The 21528-nt window shown below is 30.8% G+C and overlaps 1 protein-coding gene across 1 annotated transcript; it reads left to right on the plus strand.

The window, feature by feature from the left end:
• Window positions 1-417: 417 nt before the first annotated feature.
• Window positions 418-18226, plus strand: LOC132733350 (SCO-spondin-like). The gene is made up of 4 exons (XM_060719991.1): window positions 418-826; window positions 16508-16630; window positions 17303-17692; window positions 18090-18226. Exons 1-4 carry the CDS (start codon window positions 469-471, stop codon window positions 18224-18226), a joined length of 1008 nt encoding a protein of 335 aa, XP_060575974.1. The 5' UTR covers window positions 418-468.
• The last annotated feature ends 3302 nt before the right edge of the window (window positions 18227-21528 follow it).

The raw sequence follows: 21528 nt of genomic DNA on the forward strand, positions 1-21528 counted from the left end.
CAGTCCATGAAAAGCGGCGTATGGTCCCTAGTAATAAAAAGCTTGTGCCCTAAACGATAAAACAATGGGCGGAACTTTGTAAATTTCCAGCGATATATTTACCATAAGAAGAATAAGTTTTCATAGTAATTACAGATCTGTGTTTTTAGTTTTATCGCACTGTTTACTTTAGCAATTTGAAACATTTGATTATTATTTCAATTAACGTTGTTTAATTATTTTTATGAGAACGTAATTCCTACAAACGTTGAAACTACATATTAAACGAATTGGTATCAAATTTCAATTTTGCTGTTTTACTGATAACACCTTTATTTAACCGAAGGTTTAAAAAACCTTACAATTCCATTGCTTACAAAAGTCGATAAAGCAATATTCATTCAGCTACATCGAATAACTTGGATTTATTCAGTTGTAGATATTTACGCGATAGTTTAACATGTGCAGTAGTTCTCCACTATAGTGTGAATGGCAGGTTTTATTCACCTCGTTGTATTTATTGTTGTAAATTTTACATATATTTATGTTGAAGCGGGTTGCAGAGGGGGGACACCCTATTGTTCTTGGGCACCCTGGAAGTCATGGTCAGGCTGTAGCAGGACTTGTGGTGGGGGATTAAGAACGAGATCTAGGGCATATTGTTGTGACGTGGAAGAATTGGACTTTAATGGTTGTATTAAGTATTGCGGATATGACTATGAATATGGTCAAACGTACGCATATGACAAAGAATTTTGCAACAAAATTTGTTATAACGGTTATTACTCAGATGGAAATAACAGGTGTAGTTGTAATGACGGATACTACGGAACGTGTTGTGAAAATGGTAAGTTAATACGTCATTATTATTTGAAACCATTTCAGTTCATTTAAATTCAATCTGGTCTTGCAATATTTATGTCATCATCATCTAAAACATCATACATTTAATCACATCTCTTTCATCAGTACCTAAATATACCACATCATCATCGCATTTACAACTACAACCAACATCAATATTATAATCATCATTATTACCGACACCATCATCATTTGAATCATCATTTACATGATCGCCATCATTATCAACATCATCATCATCATCACCATCATCATAATTTCCTTCATAACATTAAATCATTATACAAACCGGTATAAAGTATCAATCACTTCTAATTTTCAGAATTTGAAAAGCATAACCAGTTTCCATTTTCTCATTGTCGTCATCATCATAGACACCAACATCACCATCATCAAATACATCCCCATTTTCTTCATCATCATCGCCGTGAACATCATCATCGTCATAATCATTATATATATCATTATTGTAATAATCATGATAATCATTTGCATCATCAAAGTCAGCATCGGCATCATTCTCATTTACATCTTTATTATCACAACATCATCATAACAAACGCCACCAACATAATCGCCACCAACTTCATCCTCATCATCCTGCAAATTACCCTGATAATCATCAAATTACTATCATAAGCATCATCATCCAAATCGACTTCATTATCATTGTCATCATCCACCTCATCATCGCAATTTTAGCGAGGGATGTTGTTGTTTGAATTATTTAATATTTTTCATGATATATTAAGTACATGTTTATGGAAGGAACGGTTGTACCCTCTTTGAAAAATAAATGCCAATAAATAAATAAATGTTTTGTTTACGATCGGTGTTTATGCTCTCGTTTATAAAATTATGAATAATGACCTTCATATTTATGTTTCTTTTCATGAAATATTGACCATATTCTATGGTTGATGTATCCTTAAAGATAAAAATACATATTGATCATACCTCTGTTACTGAATTTAATTATTTTATGTTTTTCAGTGGATTACTGATTTATCCGTGAAAATTATATTTGATAATTTTACAGTGAAAATCATCAAAATATAATTAAACACTTTTCAATGATGAGACTACTTTTTTAAGATTTTCCCAATGCAGTACCTCAATTTCATTAATGTTGACAATTCTGACATTGTCAGGGCTATTTTGAGAAAAGCAAAGCTGAAATTGATAAATAACTGGAATGTCAAAAGTAATAGAAAGACGAAAACTTACTTCAATTCATGAAAATTTCCACTCACCAAATATCGCTTCTAAATGTTTGTTTCATTTTTACAGTCTGAAAAAAAAATTCCTTCCATATGCAAAACTGCTCTTGATGACATTTGGGCATATTTAAGTATCCTACAGGCAATAACTGCCTAATAACTTGAAAAGCAGTGACAGGCATCAGTCCGAAGAATAAGTAAACAACCCAGCATTCGTAAGGCAGCCCTTCAAAAATTCCATGTTTTTTTTAATCTCCTAGCCGCTTTTTGAATGTTTACACATCTGTCAACATTTATTTATTTTCTGTAACAATCCTCAAATAAGCTTTCTTTCATCTTAAAAGATGTATGGATAACAAATCCAAATGATATTCTTCTGAATCAAACGTAATTATTTTCTTCCCGTGAAATACACAACTTTTAAAAATGGTAGTCGCTTACATTTCACAGAGCCAGGTCTAATATAAATTCGCCATATGTAGCAAAAATATGGATGCATGGTTTGACTTTTGTTCCTACTAGAATTGTTTGTTTTTATTATTAAAACAAGCGATCATTCATATTATTTGAATTAAATGAATATCCTCGCCATTCAACGTTGATTGTCGAACTTATTTTTTAGCCCAATACTTCTTGTATTTTATGAAAAATTCGACCAATAGGGGCTTCCGGTGGGGAAAACAGATTTTAATATTAAAGTTAATATCAAGGAAATTTCGTTTTAACTTGTTTTTAAGCATAAAATAAAAAGAAAATGTGTCTGTTTGTTTGTTGTGTAAGATGTCATTTTATTTCAGCTCGTGAACTTTAAAAACAGTATTCTCACTCGTGGTTACGCCACTTGTGAGAATTCTGTTTTTAAGGCTCACGAGATGAAATAAAATTTCATCTTACACACAAACAAACAAATATCCTCTATTTGTTTATTATTATTACTTTATTTAAAAATAATTTCTGGTGAACTATACACAGTTTTTTTACTGACAAATAAATAACTTTATGATAAATAAATACTTCAAAAGATATCTCTGTTCGTCTGCGGTAGTACGTACTCTAACACTTCTGCAACGTATTTAATTATCATAATTTTCACAAAATCGTATCTACAATTTTATAAATAATAAATTAAAAGTTTTCAAGCTAATACAAAGTCTGACAGTTACAAAAGTACACTATGACGCCAAAATGACAATTGCTTGTTTGTATCTGGGGATTAGCTTGGGAAAAATTGCCGTGTTAGGGATAGCATCTATCGAACTTAATTTGATTTAGGTATAACATGTGACAGTAAACATTGTATATGCTATGTTTTATTGATAGGTGGCTAAAAATAAAATCATTTAAATAAGTCATTATCTCTCATGAGAACAAATGTCAAATGTCTGAAAAACTTTATTGTATAAATTATGATCAACATTTTCGTCTACTGGTGGGTCCGCTCTTTTAGCTCAAAATGGAGATCATCGGATTAGTGGTCACTGGTTTTATCCTTGAGTGTAGTTTATTTCATTCAAACAAGTAATCTTGGACATTGAATAAAATGGACATTTGTCTCTCAATCTTCATTCAAAAATTATTTTGTGAGGTAAGTAATTAGTCACCTGCAAAGATATTGGTAATTACTGGCTAGTTATCCAAGAAAGACATGTAGGTGGATCGATCGCCGAGATAAACTTTTGTGTAACATTCGGTGTTTACAAACACTGAGACACAAACAAACATCGTGTTTATATATCATTAATACTCAATGCAGAAATTTAGTATTGCCATTTATAAACGCATTTCACTTTGCGTCCTCGAAGGCTTGCCAATATTTGAAAATAAGTTCACTGTTTCCAATCAAACACCTCTTAACTAAATGTAAGTATTGTGTGTGATAAATACTTAATTTATTCAAAGTTGTCAGCTAAAATCTTTAGTAATTGAGCTGATATAGACGAATTAAATACTTTTACTTAAATGACAATTGTGCAAATTGACAATTTTTTACAATGTACAATGACTTTGAATTATTTACTGAATAAACTCAAAATCATTCCTTTACGTGTGCAGTAATTTAAAACAATACTTTATCGAGGCCCGAATAAATGTTTTGATCAAGTTGTAGATATGTTCACAGCTTGCATATTTATTTATCGGTTCTCCAAAACAACACATGAATGTTACTTTTCGTTTATTTTTTAGAACATGTTAATGTCTTTATTCGTTCATTTTTATATAAAACACTAGCGTATTATCTGTTCCTTTACAAGATAACAAGTTCGATTGCTTTTGAATGTTTCTTACATAACATGGTATGCCCTTTATAAATTCCTAGAATTACACGTTAAGGTGATTATTTGTTTACAATAAAATCAAATGAATGTGTTTTGACTAGCATTGAACTGTTGAACAGGTTGAACTGTCTCTAATATTAATAATGTGATTGATTGATGTCTCTATATGTATTTTACTTTCCGAAAAAGTTATCGTGTCTGTTTGACTTAAAGGTTATCCGGTTAATATGTATGTTTTGAAAATAACTGGTTATGAAGTTTTATGTATGTTTCTAGAATAACAGGTTATCACCTGTATGTATATGTTCGTTCTTCAAATAACATATCAATATGTTTATTTGTCTTTTACTACGATACAAGGTTAAGGTGTATAATTGACTGTTATTTTATTATCACGGTACGTTTCCGTATCTATATGTTTTTACTATCTTAACAAGATAACGTGTGTAACAGATTTTACTATCATAGCTAAAATTAAAATCTTCTTGTCTTTTTCTAGAAAAGCAATTGCGAATGAAACAATATCCGCGAAACTAATGACAGCTCTGCAAAATGAAATGTTTTTATTGCCTCTGCCGAAAAGATGGCGGCGAATATGATATAAGTCTCCGTTCGCCCATCTGTATGTTATTTCGTTCAAAATCCCTTTTGCCCGGAGCGAAACTAAAAATAAAATATTTGAGATATCAACCTGAAACTTTCTAGGTAGATAGCAATTATTGAGAAGGCTCGAAGTTCTAAATATGAATAAATCTACTCTTTATTGGTTGTTTGTTTTGTTTTTGCTTTGATTCTATTCGTAATTGCATTATATCATTTTTATTTTCAATTTTTGCCAGGAGCATTTCTCAAATCAACTTGAAACTTCATACAAGGATGCGCATGATACGTAAAGCACTTTTGTTACAATATTACATAAATTTATGACTACATATTATCTACTGATTTCGGACTGTGAAAATTTGTTTGTATTGTATTCACTTGTACGAGTACATATAACATGTTTTGCGAAAGCTTATGATCACAAATAATGTTTGTTATAATGCCAAAGAAAATTAGGCCGCACGTTTGATATTCAGATACAAAAGTAATTATTGTTTTGCCTAAAGCTGATCATATCCAAAACATAAACAGTACTGTCAATTAAAAATCATCCCGCAATGGCAACGCATGTAACAAATTGATATAGCACAAAACATTTAAGGATATCTTTAAAACTAAGAGTATCTGTAATTAAGTACTTAATAAGTCAAATGTCAGTCCTTGAACAAGGATTCGCAGTTGAAGTGCGCAAATTGGTATAAAGCTAGACAATATAATGATTTGTTTTAGAAACAAATTGTCAAACCAAGATGGAGGATCAGAACATGCATTTTCGCTGTTCCATTTACTATTGCATTGGTAATGACTTAATTATAGAGACATAGAGTCTAGACGATGATTTTGATACCTACTCAGCCCTTGATAAAAAATGGATACACTATGTCAAAACTTGTTGATATACTGAATACTTGTAATAAAAATGGTTTTATACAATAAGCATTTATTTTAAATAACTAGTTCGTGTTTTAGGTTTACTATTACGAAAATACTTTATACTAATCATTTGAAGATGATTTTATTAAAATTCATTGTTGTTTTATGAAATAATTGTATTACCCCGATTGTTTAATTAACAAGGTGGACTCTTTTCAGTACAGGTATACAGTTCAAGGTAGCAACCCTAGGTATTTTAGACTTTTTCATGTAACTAGTTATTCGACTTTTTAGTCTCTTATATATCTTATAGATTCGCAATGTACCTTGATTATTTAATTTTATATTATTTAAACGGTGTACATTAATGAGACACTTAAATATAATGAACATATCATACGATTGTTATCGTAATAATGATATAAAAAAGCGTGGAAAATTTAAACAACATAATTAATTTCTCTGTTTCTCTGAGTTTCTTTAATGCTTACCAGCATAGATTTTAAAATCATTGAATACATTTGATTTTATCTAAATACATGTATTGCAAATAAAATACAAAAACTAGAGTCTTCATGGTAAAACACATATGTCTTATGTATGCAATTTGCGAGTGTCTTTTATCTCAAAACCTTGTATCATCTTAAAAGTTAAATATTCTATTTATTGCGTTGCAATTCTAAAACATATATATAATATATAGGCCTCTGGATTTAAATGTAGAATGATTGATAAGAAAATAATCATATACTTAATAAATAAAAAGCAAAGATTAATGGTTGTTTTCAAGAAGGTAAGTAGTTGATATTATGATAACGTTATTGTATTTCTACATAAATGCACCTTAACACAAGTTTTGCTGATACTTCCTCAATCACAGGTCTTTGAAATTATTCTTGATTGTTATTACTTCATTGAAGTACGTTATGTGTGTGCATATTTATGTTTATTTAATTCATTTTAATTTATGTTTTTTTAAGGGTAAATTCAAATGAATAAATGTTTGACATGCCGTTACAAAGACCGTTACAAAACTTCAAGCATGTTGTTTTTATCTAATATCTAATCAATCATTTACAATAAAACGCATATACTGTGAAAGGTTCAATTTTAAAACGTAATAATACACAATTGTTGAAACGGTACCCGAAAACGTCTACAAAGGATTAATTTAGTTTATTGCGCGGAACATTTAATACGTTATGAATAATTACATTTCCAAAAATCTTATAGTGGATCTTTATCTATTTACGTCTATTATGAATACAGATATTCGAGGGGTTAGACTATAGAATAATTAATGAATAATGACATTCAGAAAATTTCTAAATTACCATTATACCTATTTTACCTATTATTATTTATAAACTGCTATTGGCAAACTAAATATTTTTTTTATAGTTTAATGAATCATTCCTTTACAAGATTTATTAACTAAGCTGAACTAAATATTTTATTTGGTATAACGTCTCCTGTCAATGCTGTTTACTTCAAAAGGTTTACCTTTTTCAACTGAAGCAAATTATTTTTGTGATATATTGAACAGCAAATCATGTTTTTTTTTTCAAATAACTTTTTATCAGTTAAGTCAAGCTTAGATTTATATGTTGAAAAACAGACATAAAATTGTTCACATTAATAAAAACATATGTTTTTTGGTTCGCGCAGATTGACAAATCAAAGCCCAGACTTTAACGTAACATTTGATTGGTTAGATTAAACAAGGAACATTTGCTTAGTTGATATCATACGATAACCTTTAGACTCTGTTTACATTTAACAAATCATTTGTACTAAAACTTCCTCAAACATAGGCTAGCTAAAATAGTATTGGCTGTTATTGATCTAACGGCTCTTTTTATCAATTTCTTTTTTTATACAACAATCTTACTATTTTACATTTTGATATTTTTTAATATTGATTCAATTCAAATAGAAAAAAAAACATCAGAAAAAGGCAATCATCATGCAATTTTATTAATAGCATGTGTATCGATGAAATGACGATCACAGTCTTTCCAACATCCCTAGGTTACACAGTCTACCAAAAAAGACAGACAACAATAAAAGGAAGTGATGCGTTAATACTTTAAAAATAACTTGATCTCATGTGAACGACCAAAAGTAAGCACTGACTGTAAAATTGTATGGGTAAAGGTACAAATTAAAGGTAACAACCCATTTTACATCGCATCCTACTATAAACCACATGGAAACGACACAAAAAGTACACTTGAATTTGAAAAATCACTAAACTTAACAAGAAATCTTAAACAAAAACCAAGAAACTGTCCAATATACAAAAAAGCTAACTGGCCTGAATTTAAAACTCATATGCAGATACTTAGCCAAGAAATCATAAAAAGTAGATACACTTTCAGTTGAAGAACTCTGGACTCACTTTAAATCTGCAATTGAAACTTGAATCGCTAAATGTGTTCCAGTTAAAAGAATAGGATCTAAAAAATCCCTACCCTGGATAACAAATGCAATTAAAAAACTCATGACAAAAATGACCATCTATACCAAAATTTAAAAAAAAGCATAAATCAAATTATGAAATAATACAAACATTCAAACAATTGAAAGCACTCATCACAACTCAAATTGAACTAGAACTCCGCGAGTTGGATTGTCGTCTTGTGAACAATATAGCTTTCACTAAGGCATTTTCTTCTGAAACACTGCTCTAACAATGCACATGTTCCTTTAACTTTAATGGCATTTGAACTGAGTGTAACAATGTTACATCGGGATAATAAAACTGTTATAAATCCTATCTGGAATGTAACGGTGTCGTCGGGATTCTTCTCTATGCAGACGATACTGTTATAGTTTCAGATAACCCTCTGATTTTCAAAACATTTTAAATAATTTTAACGAGTACTGTGATCAATGGAAATTGAAAGTAAATCCTAATAAAACAAAAGTCATAATATTCGGATGTAGAAATCGTAATAACTATAATTTTACCTTACGAGAACATAATCTGGAAAATACCGACCGTTATCACTATCTAGGCTTAACTTTTTCAGCGAACGGATCTTTCCTTAAAGCCAGACAACACATCAGCCAACAAGCTAATAAAGCAATGCATCTTTTATTTACAAAATTAAACAATGCCGACTTACCCCTGGATCTTGCTATGAAATTATTTGATAATACTGTTGTTCCTATCTTAACATATGGATCTGAAATATTCGGTTATGAAAATCTTGATCTGTTAGAAAAAGGAAACAACACCTTCCTAAGACGCTTAACTTATGCACGGAAAAGCACATATAAGTATATGCTACATGGAGAACTGGGCCGATACCCAATTTATATAAACGTTTATACAAAAATGATATCCTTCTGGACACGTTTGCTTCTTGGTAAAGAAAATAAACTATCTTCAAAAATCGTATTATTACATGCTTAACCAAACGAACACTAATTTTAAATGGACTTATAAAATAAAAGAAATATTGACGCAAATTGGAAGACCTGATATTTGGCTAAATCAACAATTCATTATCAATAAAAACTTGCACATTACTGTCAAGCAAACTCTAATAGACCAATATAAGCAACACTGGGCAAGTCTACTACAAAATTCAAATAAAGGGAGAATTTATAATTCATTTAAACATGCGCTAGAATATGAGAAATATTTAATATTCTTCAAAAAAAAAGATTACATTACACTGTTCAAATTTCGAACTTGTAATAACCGCCTTCCAACAGAAACAGCGCGATGGTCTCGTGATAGCACAATAAATAACATTTGCAAGCTCTGCAATTCAGAGAAATAGGTTCTGAGCAAAATTATTTATTAAACTGTCATTTTTTTGATTCTGAAAGAAATCTGTACATCCCCAACTTAGTTGAAACTTCCTACTTTTTTCAAAATATTCTTTCATGTAAAAATGAACATAATTTGTACGCATGATAATGTTAAAATTTCAAGGTATGTCCTAAGATGTATATAATTGTTATTTTGTTCCCTTAATGATATCTCCGCGTGTGTGTAGATATGAACATGTCATTTTTTGTTTTTGTCTGAAAACATAGTCGGTACCTGTTTAATAGTTCTAATCAGTTTTTAAATTAAAAAAAAACAACAACAACAACAACAAAACTTTATTTACCTGTCTGACAATTAAGTAAAAATCCAGCACGAGTTGTCAGTACTTGCATTTATGACCTACTTTTGTTGTTTGTTTTTTTCTTCCTCTAAGCAGTGAAGAACTACTTTCGTTAAAATCACAATGACTGACTAAAAAATTTATTGTAAACACGGCGTTATTGTGCGAATGCACGATTTTCATGAGCTCTTACTTTTATTTTAGATTTACTACTTAGAATGCAGCGGCGTACCCTGTGCGAACATTCTGTGTTTTTTTGTTTGTTTGTTTTTTTTTTCGCTACTGCTGTTTTTTTTTGTCCTAACATGTCATATTGGAGCAGTATTTTTATCTATAACCAGTGATGGTAAACAATATAATTATATGCATGTGAGAATGTTTTGTGTGTGCAGAGGAGCATCTGAGTTCCCCTACAATCGGATGAATACTTATATATACCTATTGTATAATTATTGTATCATTCATGTTATATAGACCTGCTTTTTATACCGGACACTATTATTGCTACAAAATATTGTTAAACCTCATGTTGTATACTTTGATATACCTGAGTGAAATAAAGTTATCTGTCTGTCTGTCTGTCTGTCTGTCTGTAAAATTTTAACAATATAATTAATTTCGCAGCTTCTCTGAGTTTGTTTGTTTGTTTGGATTTTTACGAAACGTCAACACATAACTGGCCATATCGTGCCAAATGCTATAATAGGCTTAAAATGTTATGTAATGTTTGTAAATGACAATAAAAATGAGTCAATTAGATCCTAGAGAACAAGTTTATTTCTTCTTAATAATCAATGATGTTTTTTATGGAATTGTATTGAAGAGTTCTTCGAGTGACTTACACGATAAAATCTATTACCGGCCTGTGAAAAATCATGACATTCAAGAAGAAAATGTTTGACAGTAAAATTTTCATTACAAGCTACACAGAAAGGGACATTGCCATTCATGAGGAGATAAGAGTGAGAAATTTTAGTGTGACCAATTCGGCATGGAAGAAGAACTATTTGATCATGGCAGTTTGACAGGGATAGAGATGGTGACCAACAAGAGAAGGGTTTATATCGTTAAGTTTATTAAAAACGGCATTGTCCCAATTTGCTTTCCATTCAGAGTTTGTTTATAGCCGGTCTAAAATCACAAGCAGGTAACAATAAGTAAGTTTGTTGAAAGTTTAAGGATTGTTTAGCTACAGCATCTACTTTTTCATTTCCTCGTGTACCTACATGACTTGGAATCCAATATAATTTAACATATTTTGTTTAAAGTATTCTCTGAGTTTCTTTAATGCTTACCAGCATGGACTTTAGAATCATTTAATAGATCGTATTTTTATTAAATACATATATTGCAAATAAAACAAATAGTATACATGGTAAAACATATAGTTTATATTAACGCAGTTTGCGATTGTCTTTTATGTAAAATGCTTGCATAATTGACATCGCCTATCTTTAAAAGTTTTAACAATTATGTTTGATAAATACAATTTATTCTTTTTAGCTTTGCAATTTTAAAACAAATATATCATGAAGAGCATTTTAGATTGAACTGTAGAATGATTGATAAGAAAAGAGTCATGTACTTAAGGTAGAACGCGACACTTTGCGAACTTTCGAGTAGCGTCTTGAAAATTGACATGCAAAAAGTTGACCATATTTCTGATTGAGTTCCGTTGATTTTATTTCAATAGTTTCAGCCAATTTTTGTACACACGCCGTCAAAGTTGACCATCAAAGCCCATTTTTGAACATGACGTCGTTGCGTATCCTTGGCAACTGTTACGGGTATTTTAATGCCATTGGCGGACAAAATATCTTAACTTTACAGCATCCGACGGCAACTATATTTTTCTTTAAGCTGATATAAAATTTATCGTTTTACGCCGAAAAATAATTGCAAAATAGAAAGAAAACTGTCAATTTTGTGTAAAATTTGACGTTCAGTTTAGCCGCAATTTTCGGCTGTAAAGCGGCTTATTTAAAAATTCCTGAAATAAATTTTTGATTTTCTTCTTTAAACGTACTTTAAAATGTATACTTAGTCAAAATAACTAAAAAAAATAGGGGGTCAGCGACTCAAATTTTTCGGTACACGTGATTTTATTTCCCCCACCCCTTGAATAATTTTTGTAACGAAATTCGACGTATGCAGATACGTTTGAGACTTCAAAGTGCGGCAATAATGTTCAGCTTATCAAGAGAATTGTTCTAAAGCTTTACTTATACATATGAAACAACAACAATAATGTTCCTTTGCAAATGCTTAAAATTTAAAATGAGACCTGACGATGAAAAAGCATACATGCATTTATATTTAAAATCTTAGCCTGGGATTTAGGCGTTGATATTTTTGCTTATTCATAACATACGCGCTATTTTTTACGAGCACGTCGCAATTTCTGATTGATATATACTCGATTTTCTGAACAGAAACAAAGACTGGAATCCAGACTTGTAAAGTCTAAATACAGGAACATTTCAATATAACGTGTTTCTTGAGCAAAAAGGTAGTCAGCAGTGACGAAACTTGCTAGATATGTAATAACAATTGTCTAACTATCATGGGCTTATCAAGTGCAATTTTATTGAATTTATAGTCGCCTTCCCATTTTGTGACGTTTATGTTTGCTGAAAAAAATGTACGAAAAACAAACAAATTTTCTTTTTGTTTTTAAGCATGATTAATAACTGCATATGGAATTGTAATCAGACGAATGTTCAGAAAATGACGTCAGGCGTTCAACGGCAAAGCGTACTCTGCGCAAACAAATACGGCGGAGAGTTATCATTGCGGTGTAACTTTTTTATATTGTAATACATTAAAATTAATAAACTTAAATCAAGAAATATGCCATAAGGAACAACAAACAACTATAATTTATTATATGTTTATGTAAATTTAGAAATTTACGGAAATTCAATCATAAATTTATACATGTACAAAAAATCTGCAAAGCTATACATTTTGCATTACCCACACTATGAGTGATATACTGTGAGTGAGATGTATTTTATTTCACCTATTAAAAACCAGAATTTGAATTTCGTTTGTAAGCAAAAACAATTACAACAATTTGACAGAGTTTATGCTTAATAACTGTGCGAAATATTGACAAATTAAAATATACGGTTCATAAATGAAATTAGTCAATTATATTAGCGTGAAGCAACAGTCATGTTTGAAACGTTAGCTCAGTGGGTGTTGGATTACAGATGTAGCACGTTCGATTCTACAAGTAAATAAACATCTTTAATACATTTTTCTCGTTTTGCTTATCATTTTAGAATATCATAATGTTAAAAATAACGTTTAATTGAGGATTTACCATGCACGCTGTATTAAAAACATCACTATCAAATCGGCCTTTGTTTGTTTGTTTCATTTTACGCCTTTTCCCAACAGTATTTCAGTCATATAGACGGGTAGTTTCCTAACCATCGTTGCTGGAGAGTTACACCAGTACTAGACTACCTTCCTCCGCGCTAAACTACAAAAGCATCTCCCTGGGATCGAACCCACGCCAGAGACGTTACTGGATTAGAAGTCATCGACTCTAACCCCTCGACCACGGAGGCGGTTAAAATAGGTCTTTGCAAATATTCATTATTCACTGTATATAGCCAAATTTATGGTAGAATTAATTTGAACAGGAAAACTTAAAAACAGTATATTAAACATGAAATATAATAAAACGCTGTAAATACACGTCTGCGGATGTTTAGCAGAACATATATAGCGAACCAAGCTGAGCTAGATACTGAACAAAGGAGTGTTGCGATGTAAATCTTTATACAAAATAAAGATATTTAAATATATATTGTCATTTTGTATCAGTACATGCTACGGGCACTGTAGAGGATCTGTCGATGTTTTACTGTTTAAAAATGTTATTCTGACAAATGTCATATCAGACTATTATTTCTTTCCTCTTGTAGAAAGTGAGTCATTTTGAAGTACATCCTTATTCTCTGTTTTATATACAAAATGTATATTTACAAGAATAAAAATAAATCATATTTGGTGTTATCTGACCTTGTAATTAAAAAATACGTTTTTAGTAAATACGGACATCATACAAAGTTCCCGTATATTACGATGTACGGATGAATGTATATTAGTCATATACGTATTGCATGATATACGGTCCCGTACATCTAAGTATTCAAATTTCACTTATTTTGCCTATCAATAATATTCGGAATTCCGTATTCTTTATTGTATCCGTATATTTTCCGAAGTGGTCATAATGGCGTAAAATTCCGTTTATAGCTGGATTTTGACACAGGGCGATCGTTTTAATGACATAAAAATAACAAACGCCCCGTGATAATTGATTTTTATCCGAAGGGGTGGGGGAAATAAAATACATGTACCGAAAACATTGAGTCGGTGACCCCCTATTTTTTTTAGTCATTTAGACTGAGTATACATTTTAAAGTACGTTTAAAGAAGAAAATCAAAAATTTATTTCAGGAATTTTTAAATAAGCCGCTTTAAAGCCGAAAATTGCGGCTAAACTGAACAAACTAAATTTTACACAAAATTGAAAGTTTTCTTTCCAATTTGCAAACAATTTTCGGCGTAAAACGATAAATTTTATATCAGCTTAAAGGCAAAAATAATTTCCGTCGAATGCTGTAAAATTTAAGATATTTTGTCCGCCAATGGCGTTGAAATACCCGTAACAGTTGTCAAGGATACGCAACGACGTCATGTCCAAAAACGGGCTTTGATAGTCAACTTTGCCGCCGTGTGTACAAAAATTGGCTGAAACTATTAAAATAAAATCAACGGAACCTTATCAGAAATATGGTCAACTTTTTTCATGCTAATTTTCAAGACGCTACTCGAAAGTTCGCAAAGTGTCGCGTTCTACCTTAATGAATATTCACGTTTGTATTTTAGCAAAGATTAAGCCGAGTCGTTTAGCGATTGCTTTCAACAAGGAACATTTACATTTTATTTACTAAGTTGATATAATGATAACCTTACTATATTTTTATATAAATGCACCTGATCACCAGTTTTGCTGATACTTCCTCAATCACGGGTCTTTTAATTTATTGCTGATGTTTACTGTATTGCAATACGTTATGTCTGTGCATTAATGTTAATTCAATTCATTTTAATTCATGAGATATATAATAATTCTAAAAGGGTCAATTCAATTGAATAAATGTTTGACATGCATTTACAATGATCGTAACGGATGGATAAATTGCGTGTTTTTAATTAATTTTAAATGGAATATTATTATTTAAAATAAAAACGGAAATAGTTTGACTGCAACCAAAATTCAAAAACGTCATAATACATAATTATTGTTGAAACGGTAATCAAAAAAGTCTACAAAGGATTAATCTAGTTTATGCGCATTGCATTTAAATACGTTATGAATAATTACATTCCCAAAAATCTTATAGTGGATCATTCCATGATACTTCCGAATTTCAATATGTTTTTACCGACGAGCAAGGTTAAGTGTCGTTGAAAACAACATTGTTTTTGAACTTTGTTCATAAAGCTTTTAAATTTCTTACTTATTTCTCGAAATGATATTTTGTTTTGGTCATTGTTATGAGCTGGACGACATTTTCAAGTCTCCAATATTCATTTGATGAAACATTGAAAAAATGTATGCAATGTAATTGTTAATTATACATCTAAACATGGTATAAATATATAAGGCTATTCATGGGTTATCCTTATCATTTTCAAAAATCGACACTTTGCTTTCCCCACCCTTTAAATAATCAAATAAAAACCCATGTTTTACGATTGCATATATGCTGTGATGCAACTGGTACGCGCTCTCTTTTCTTTTCATCAGTTAAAAGTTTAGGTATTCACTGGACCGTCACCTTACTTGACTAAAATATGTTTGTTAGTATTAAAAAGAGACTGACGACGAATACTACAAAAATGATCTCCTCCAGTATAACTTAATATTTCGATAAATACGTATAATTCCCGCCCTGTACCTCTATTTAATCAGCGGATTGTAAACATGATGTTTTAATAAGATCTAACATTGAGCCAAAACAGTGTTTTATTTATAAATGTCTTATTTACATGGAGAATTACAAAACAAATAATAATACAAACTTTCACCGTAATTTCCAAGTTTATACTTTAAACCTTTCAAGATTATTGACACCTTCTTCAGTGTTACCAATCAAATACTGTTTTATTTGTCAACACTACAAAGGAACTTTCGTGATTGGTTCAGGATGAAGCGTCAATTATATTAATCCAAAATTAATTAAACATAAGTACCATTCATTACAAAATATTTGTGATACGCTATAATAGTTCGGCTAATATTATAAAATGCTTGTACTACATAGAGGATCAAACTAGAACTTTTCTCCTGGCGTATCTATATTTTGAAATCTTATGCCCGAATATAAATGAACAGGTAAATGTAAACTGTAATGGCTGAAATCGTGACCCATTTCCGATTACTTACTGAAATGTTGTTATGAATATTAATATGCTGTCACATATAGAACATAATAGTTATTGTGACACGTCAAGTTGTTAAACGTAAAGTATGTTTCAGCGTGTCCACAAATTGATAACTGTAAAAGAAGAAGATGCACGTATTCATGGAACACGAAGTGTCTTGAGTGTTACGACGATAAAATATTCTTCAAGAAAACATTTGGCGACAGAAAATGTGAACGTAAGTTATTTTACATACCAACTGGAAAAAAAAAATAAGTTTAGTATTTGATTATAACAGATACTACCACATTTGTCAGTGAAAGTAAGGTCGCTATGCAAAATATTCTAAACAGCCGCTCTATAAATATGGTTTATTGTCATTTAATGCTTATCTGTTAAGCGTACGACATCTTTATTAAAGTATGAAGGTCATATACAATAAATATTTGTTCAAAGATAAAAAAAAGAAGTAACGAAAGTCTTTATGTGGTAATACCAAGTCATATGCTTTACTTCTTTCATATAAAGTTGTTTCACAAAGTATACCACAAAGAAATAAGATAAGTTTGCCTTTAAGTTAATTATAAAGATATTAATTTTGCAGTACTGAACAGCTGTAGAAATAATACCTTGTAATGGATTAAGGCAATCAACTGGTGATCATATACCTGCATTGATATTTTTTTCAATGTAATTTTTAAGAAATAAAAAATAATTAGTTACTCTGGTGAATTATTATTGTCTGATAATTGAAAACTATAATGATATCATATGAATCTACTGTAGTGAAACATTTTGATCCAAATTTAACAAGGTAAACATAAATTGAATTAGAAGAAACGTGTGGCAAATTCTTGTAAGAGACCTTTTAATGAGTGTAACCGTTAAAAGGTATGTTTTAATCGAACAGGTTTGTGCTCTTGGAACAATCATTACTGTTGGCCTGGAAAATGTGGTGAAGATTTGACAGGAGAATGCACTTGCGCGCAAGATTTCAAAATCATACAAAAAAGCGGAGAAACTTCTTGTCAGCCAAAAAAGCTACCATCAATTTTAACATGTGGAACGGTTGCAGTGGGCCCGAATATGGAAAAGAAACAGGCGAGAAGCAGCACAAATTCTACAGAATGTCAATATCTTGCTGATATGTATGGTAACTTCCAGCCGTCGTCATTCAAATTTGATGTCGCAACGGAATATACAGTCAACATTACAGCCTTTACGAATCCGGCTTTTATCAGCGAAACAAACTTTGGTATAACCGACTTTTCGATAGATATCGTCAAAATCCTTGTGAATGGTAAGAATTTCTTTCAAAATAAGAGTCTGCTTTATTTTGCTATCTAAGATATGTTTAGCATATTTAGACACATATTTAAAAGGATCATACACTATACATTACATGTATACATTATATGTATCCAGGATTTTCATTAAAATTATAATCATGCATATTTGTTATACCAAAAAAACATGCTTAATGTCATTTTGTCTCTGAGCTCTTTACGTTGAATAGATCAAGACGATGTAAAAAGGACTACAATTTGGTATCAACATCAATTAAACAGCAACTCCTTTATGCAGATATTGTTTTTAAAATGGCTGAGTATACGTTCATTTGTAGCTAAAATATAAATTTGAATACGAAATGAATGTATCATGTTGAAACTGATGGTTCGATTACTTATTATTACTAGGAAGGCGTTCTACCGAAAGTCGTATCAATCAATTAGTGGACAACTCTTCAAGTGTTAATTGTTCTCAGACATATTTCCACTCGGATAATATTACCGTTAACTCTTCTAACTTTGATCTTCAAGATGGTCAAGCGTAAATATTGTTTTTTTTGTTGTTGTTTTTGTTTGTTTTGTTTGCCTTTTTCTTATTGCATATAATTGTTCTTATTCATTTACTTCATCGGTATGATCTGAAAGTGGGTATGAAAGAAATATGTTGATATTTTTTACATGAATAGCGCATCGAAATCATTACTCATTATAACAAAATTTTGCTTATTTTTCGTTTGTTTGTTGTGTTTTTGGTTTTTTTTTTGTTTTTTTTTCTTTTTTTGTTATTTTAACCTTTCTTAATGTACGTATGTAGGCAGTCGGAGCGAAATTGTGGTTACTTCTTTAAAACACATACGTTTCCTCCTTGTGAAAAGGTGGGCACAGATTTTTGATGTTTTTTATTGTTACTACCATTTACATTATGTATAAATTATTAATACATTTGTACTTCCTTTTGTAGATTTTGTACCTTTTTAACAATTACTTTTTAAAGATTATGTCTTCAGGTCGCCGTCGTCGGTACAATCTTACTAGTATTTAGCCTGTATCAGTTTAGGTAATGAATGATTTAAGTGCTTACCGCGCGGCGATCGGTCTTTTTTATAACAGCACTCAGAGGTTGCTTAAGAAAACTCGATACTGTAGCTATCCGTATAAAGCGTTAATGAAAGTTTTTATCTATTTAATGCAGTATGTGTTATTAATACGACGTGCTACCCGGTTTATCTATTTGAATATTGTCAATCTTTATTTTGGGGTATTTGTTTCTTTATATGTCGGTAATCAATTGACAAATGAACTTGTTAACTTGTTCGAAGCATCGAACATGTTATCTCAGTCGTTGAACTTACATTTTGCATTTCTTTTATCAAATCTTATAATTTTATCAGGTGATATTGAATTAAATCCAGGGCCTAATGATATCAGTGACGGATCTTTATCAGTTTTTCATCAGAATATAAGAAGTATTCGGAATAAAATTGAATATATTACAGATAACTGGTTAGACTTTGATATTATCTGTTTTACGGAAACACATTTGGACAACTCAATCAATATTGACAGTTTGAAACTAACTAATTTCAGCGAAATATACCGTAAAGACAACACGTGTCACTCTGGTGGACTTTTAGTTTATGTTAATGAAAAGTTCGTATCTAAAAGGTTAATTGATTTGGAAAATACCTTACCAGAATCACTTTGGATTGAAATAAAAGACCGTAATGAAAACATTTTGATAGGTAATATTTATCGTCCACCTAATACAAATGTAGACTTTTGGGTTAGATTGAATATTTGTCTAGAAAATGCTTTTAATAAATCAAAAAGAGTCCTATTTGTAGGTGACATTAATGAAGACCAGTTAAACATAAGGAACCATAAACTTCGCGATATATTAATTTTGAATAATATGTATAATGTTATTACGGAACCGACACGAGTCGCAGACAACTCGTCAACTCTTATTGATCCAATTGCTATCTCAGACCAGAATTTAATTTTACATTCGGGTATTTTTAAGACACCGAGGAATATCAGTGATCATTTTGGCACTTATATTTATATCAAATTTAAATTACCCCAATCAGTACCTTACAAAAGACTTGTGTGGTATTACAATCGCGCTGATTTTGAGAAACTTAACGATTTAATACTAACAACAGACTGGTCATTTCTTTACTCTAATACTCTCGATGAAGCAACCGAAAACTTTAATATAAAATTTCTGGAGCTTGCGAAACAGTGTATCCCTTCTAATTACATAACTATCAGACCAAATGACAGACCCTGGTACGATTCTATTATTCGTCTTACTTCCCGTAAAAGAGATCGTCAAAAAGCAAAAGCTGTCCAATCCGGAGAAATTACCGATTGGGTTAAATATAAACAACTTCGAAATAAAGTAAATAATCTTAAAACACACGCAAAACAAAAATACTATAATGACTTAGAATACTCATTAAGTGACAGTAGTGAAAACAACCCCCGTTCATATTGGAAAACAGTCAAACAGCTTGTGAAAGAAAATAAAAATTGTGAAATTATACCCCCCTTAAATATTGAAATTAATGGAAATGATGTTATCTATTCTTCCGATACTGAAAAAGCTAATTGTTTGAATGATTATTTTGTTTCTATATCAACAATTGACGCCGCTAATGCAAGTCTTCCAAACTTTAGTACTAAAACGAATGAAGTTTTACAATCTTTTCAAATTCTTGAAATGGAAATTATTGATATATTATCGTCCCTTGTAATTAATAAGTCATCAGGCCCAGATGAAGTAAGTCATCGTATGCTAAAAGAATGTAAGGCCTCTATTTGTAAGCCTCTTTGTATTCTATTTAACCGTTCACTATCTGAAAGTATATATCCGGCCCCTTGGAAATCAGCTGTTGTCATGCCGCTTTTTAAAAAGGGTAATAAAAATATCCCTTCGAACTATAGACCGATTTCATTAATTAGTTGTACTGGAAAAATTATGGAAAGAGTTATGTTTAAACACATTTATAACCATTTACACGCAAATAAATTAATTTACGAAAATCAGTCTGGATTTTTGCCAGGGCATTCGACTGTGTATCAATTACTTGACATCTACCATCAAATTTGTTATTCTTTTGATAATAAAATCCCAACATGTATGGTTTTTTGTGACATTTCAAAAGCCTTCGATAGAGTATGGCACGAAGGACTTATATTCAAATTAAAACAATACGGAATTAATGGTCACATTCTAAAATGGGTTAATAATTATCTAAGTAATCGAAATCAAAAGGTCTTTGTTGGTTCCTCCTATTCTGAAAGTAAACATATCACTGCTGGGGTCCCCCAAGGCTCTGTCCTTGGCCCCTTATTATTTTTAATTTATGTCAATGACATTGCCGATAATCTAATCAGTGTAACAAGACTTTTGCAGATGATAGCTCTCTCGCAGTTTCCAGTTCTGATATTGCTTTTATGAAACGTACCCTTAATGAAGACTTAAATAAAATTACGGAATGGTCGAAACGTTGGCTAGTTAACTTTAATCCTAACAAAACAGAAGCGTTATTTTTCACACTTGGATCTGACGATAAGCCATCTCTCTACTTTGATAATGTTTCTCTTGATTATGTTAACAGTCACAAACACTTAGGTGTCACTTTTAGTACTGATGGTAAATGGCATGACCACATAAACAATATATTAATGTCTGCTTCCAAAGTTCTAGGATCTATGAGAGCATTAAAATACAAACTTAAACGGAAAACTTTAAATCAAATATACATTTCCTACATGATACCAATCTTAGAATATGCGTCAATTGTCTGGGATGGATGCGCGGATTAAGAGAAACACTCTC

The sequence above is a fragment of the Ruditapes philippinarum genome, unplaced genomic scaffold (genome assembly GCF_026571515.1).
Source record: "Ruditapes philippinarum isolate M1 unplaced genomic scaffold, ASM2657151v2 ctg940_1_1_1_1, whole genome shotgun sequence".
Taxonomy (NCBI): Eukaryota; Metazoa; Mollusca; class Bivalvia; order Venerida; family Veneridae; genus Ruditapes; species Ruditapes philippinarum.

What these genes read in the sequence shown, in the direction of transcription:
- LOC132733350 (XM_060719991.1), top strand. Translation starts at nt 469, where the DNA reads ATGGCAGGTTTTATTCACCTCGTTGTATTTATTGTTGTAAATTTTACA. An exon ending in CGGAACGTGTTGTGAAAATG is followed by an intron (nt 827 to 16,507) that starts GTAAGTTAATAC and finishes AGTATGTTTCAG; the next exon opens with CGTGTCCACAAATTGATAAC. An exon ending in CGTCAAAATCCTTGTGAATG is followed by an intron (nt 17,693 to 18,089) that starts GTAAGAATTTCT and finishes TATTATTACTAG; the next exon opens with GAAGGCGTTCTACCGAAAGT.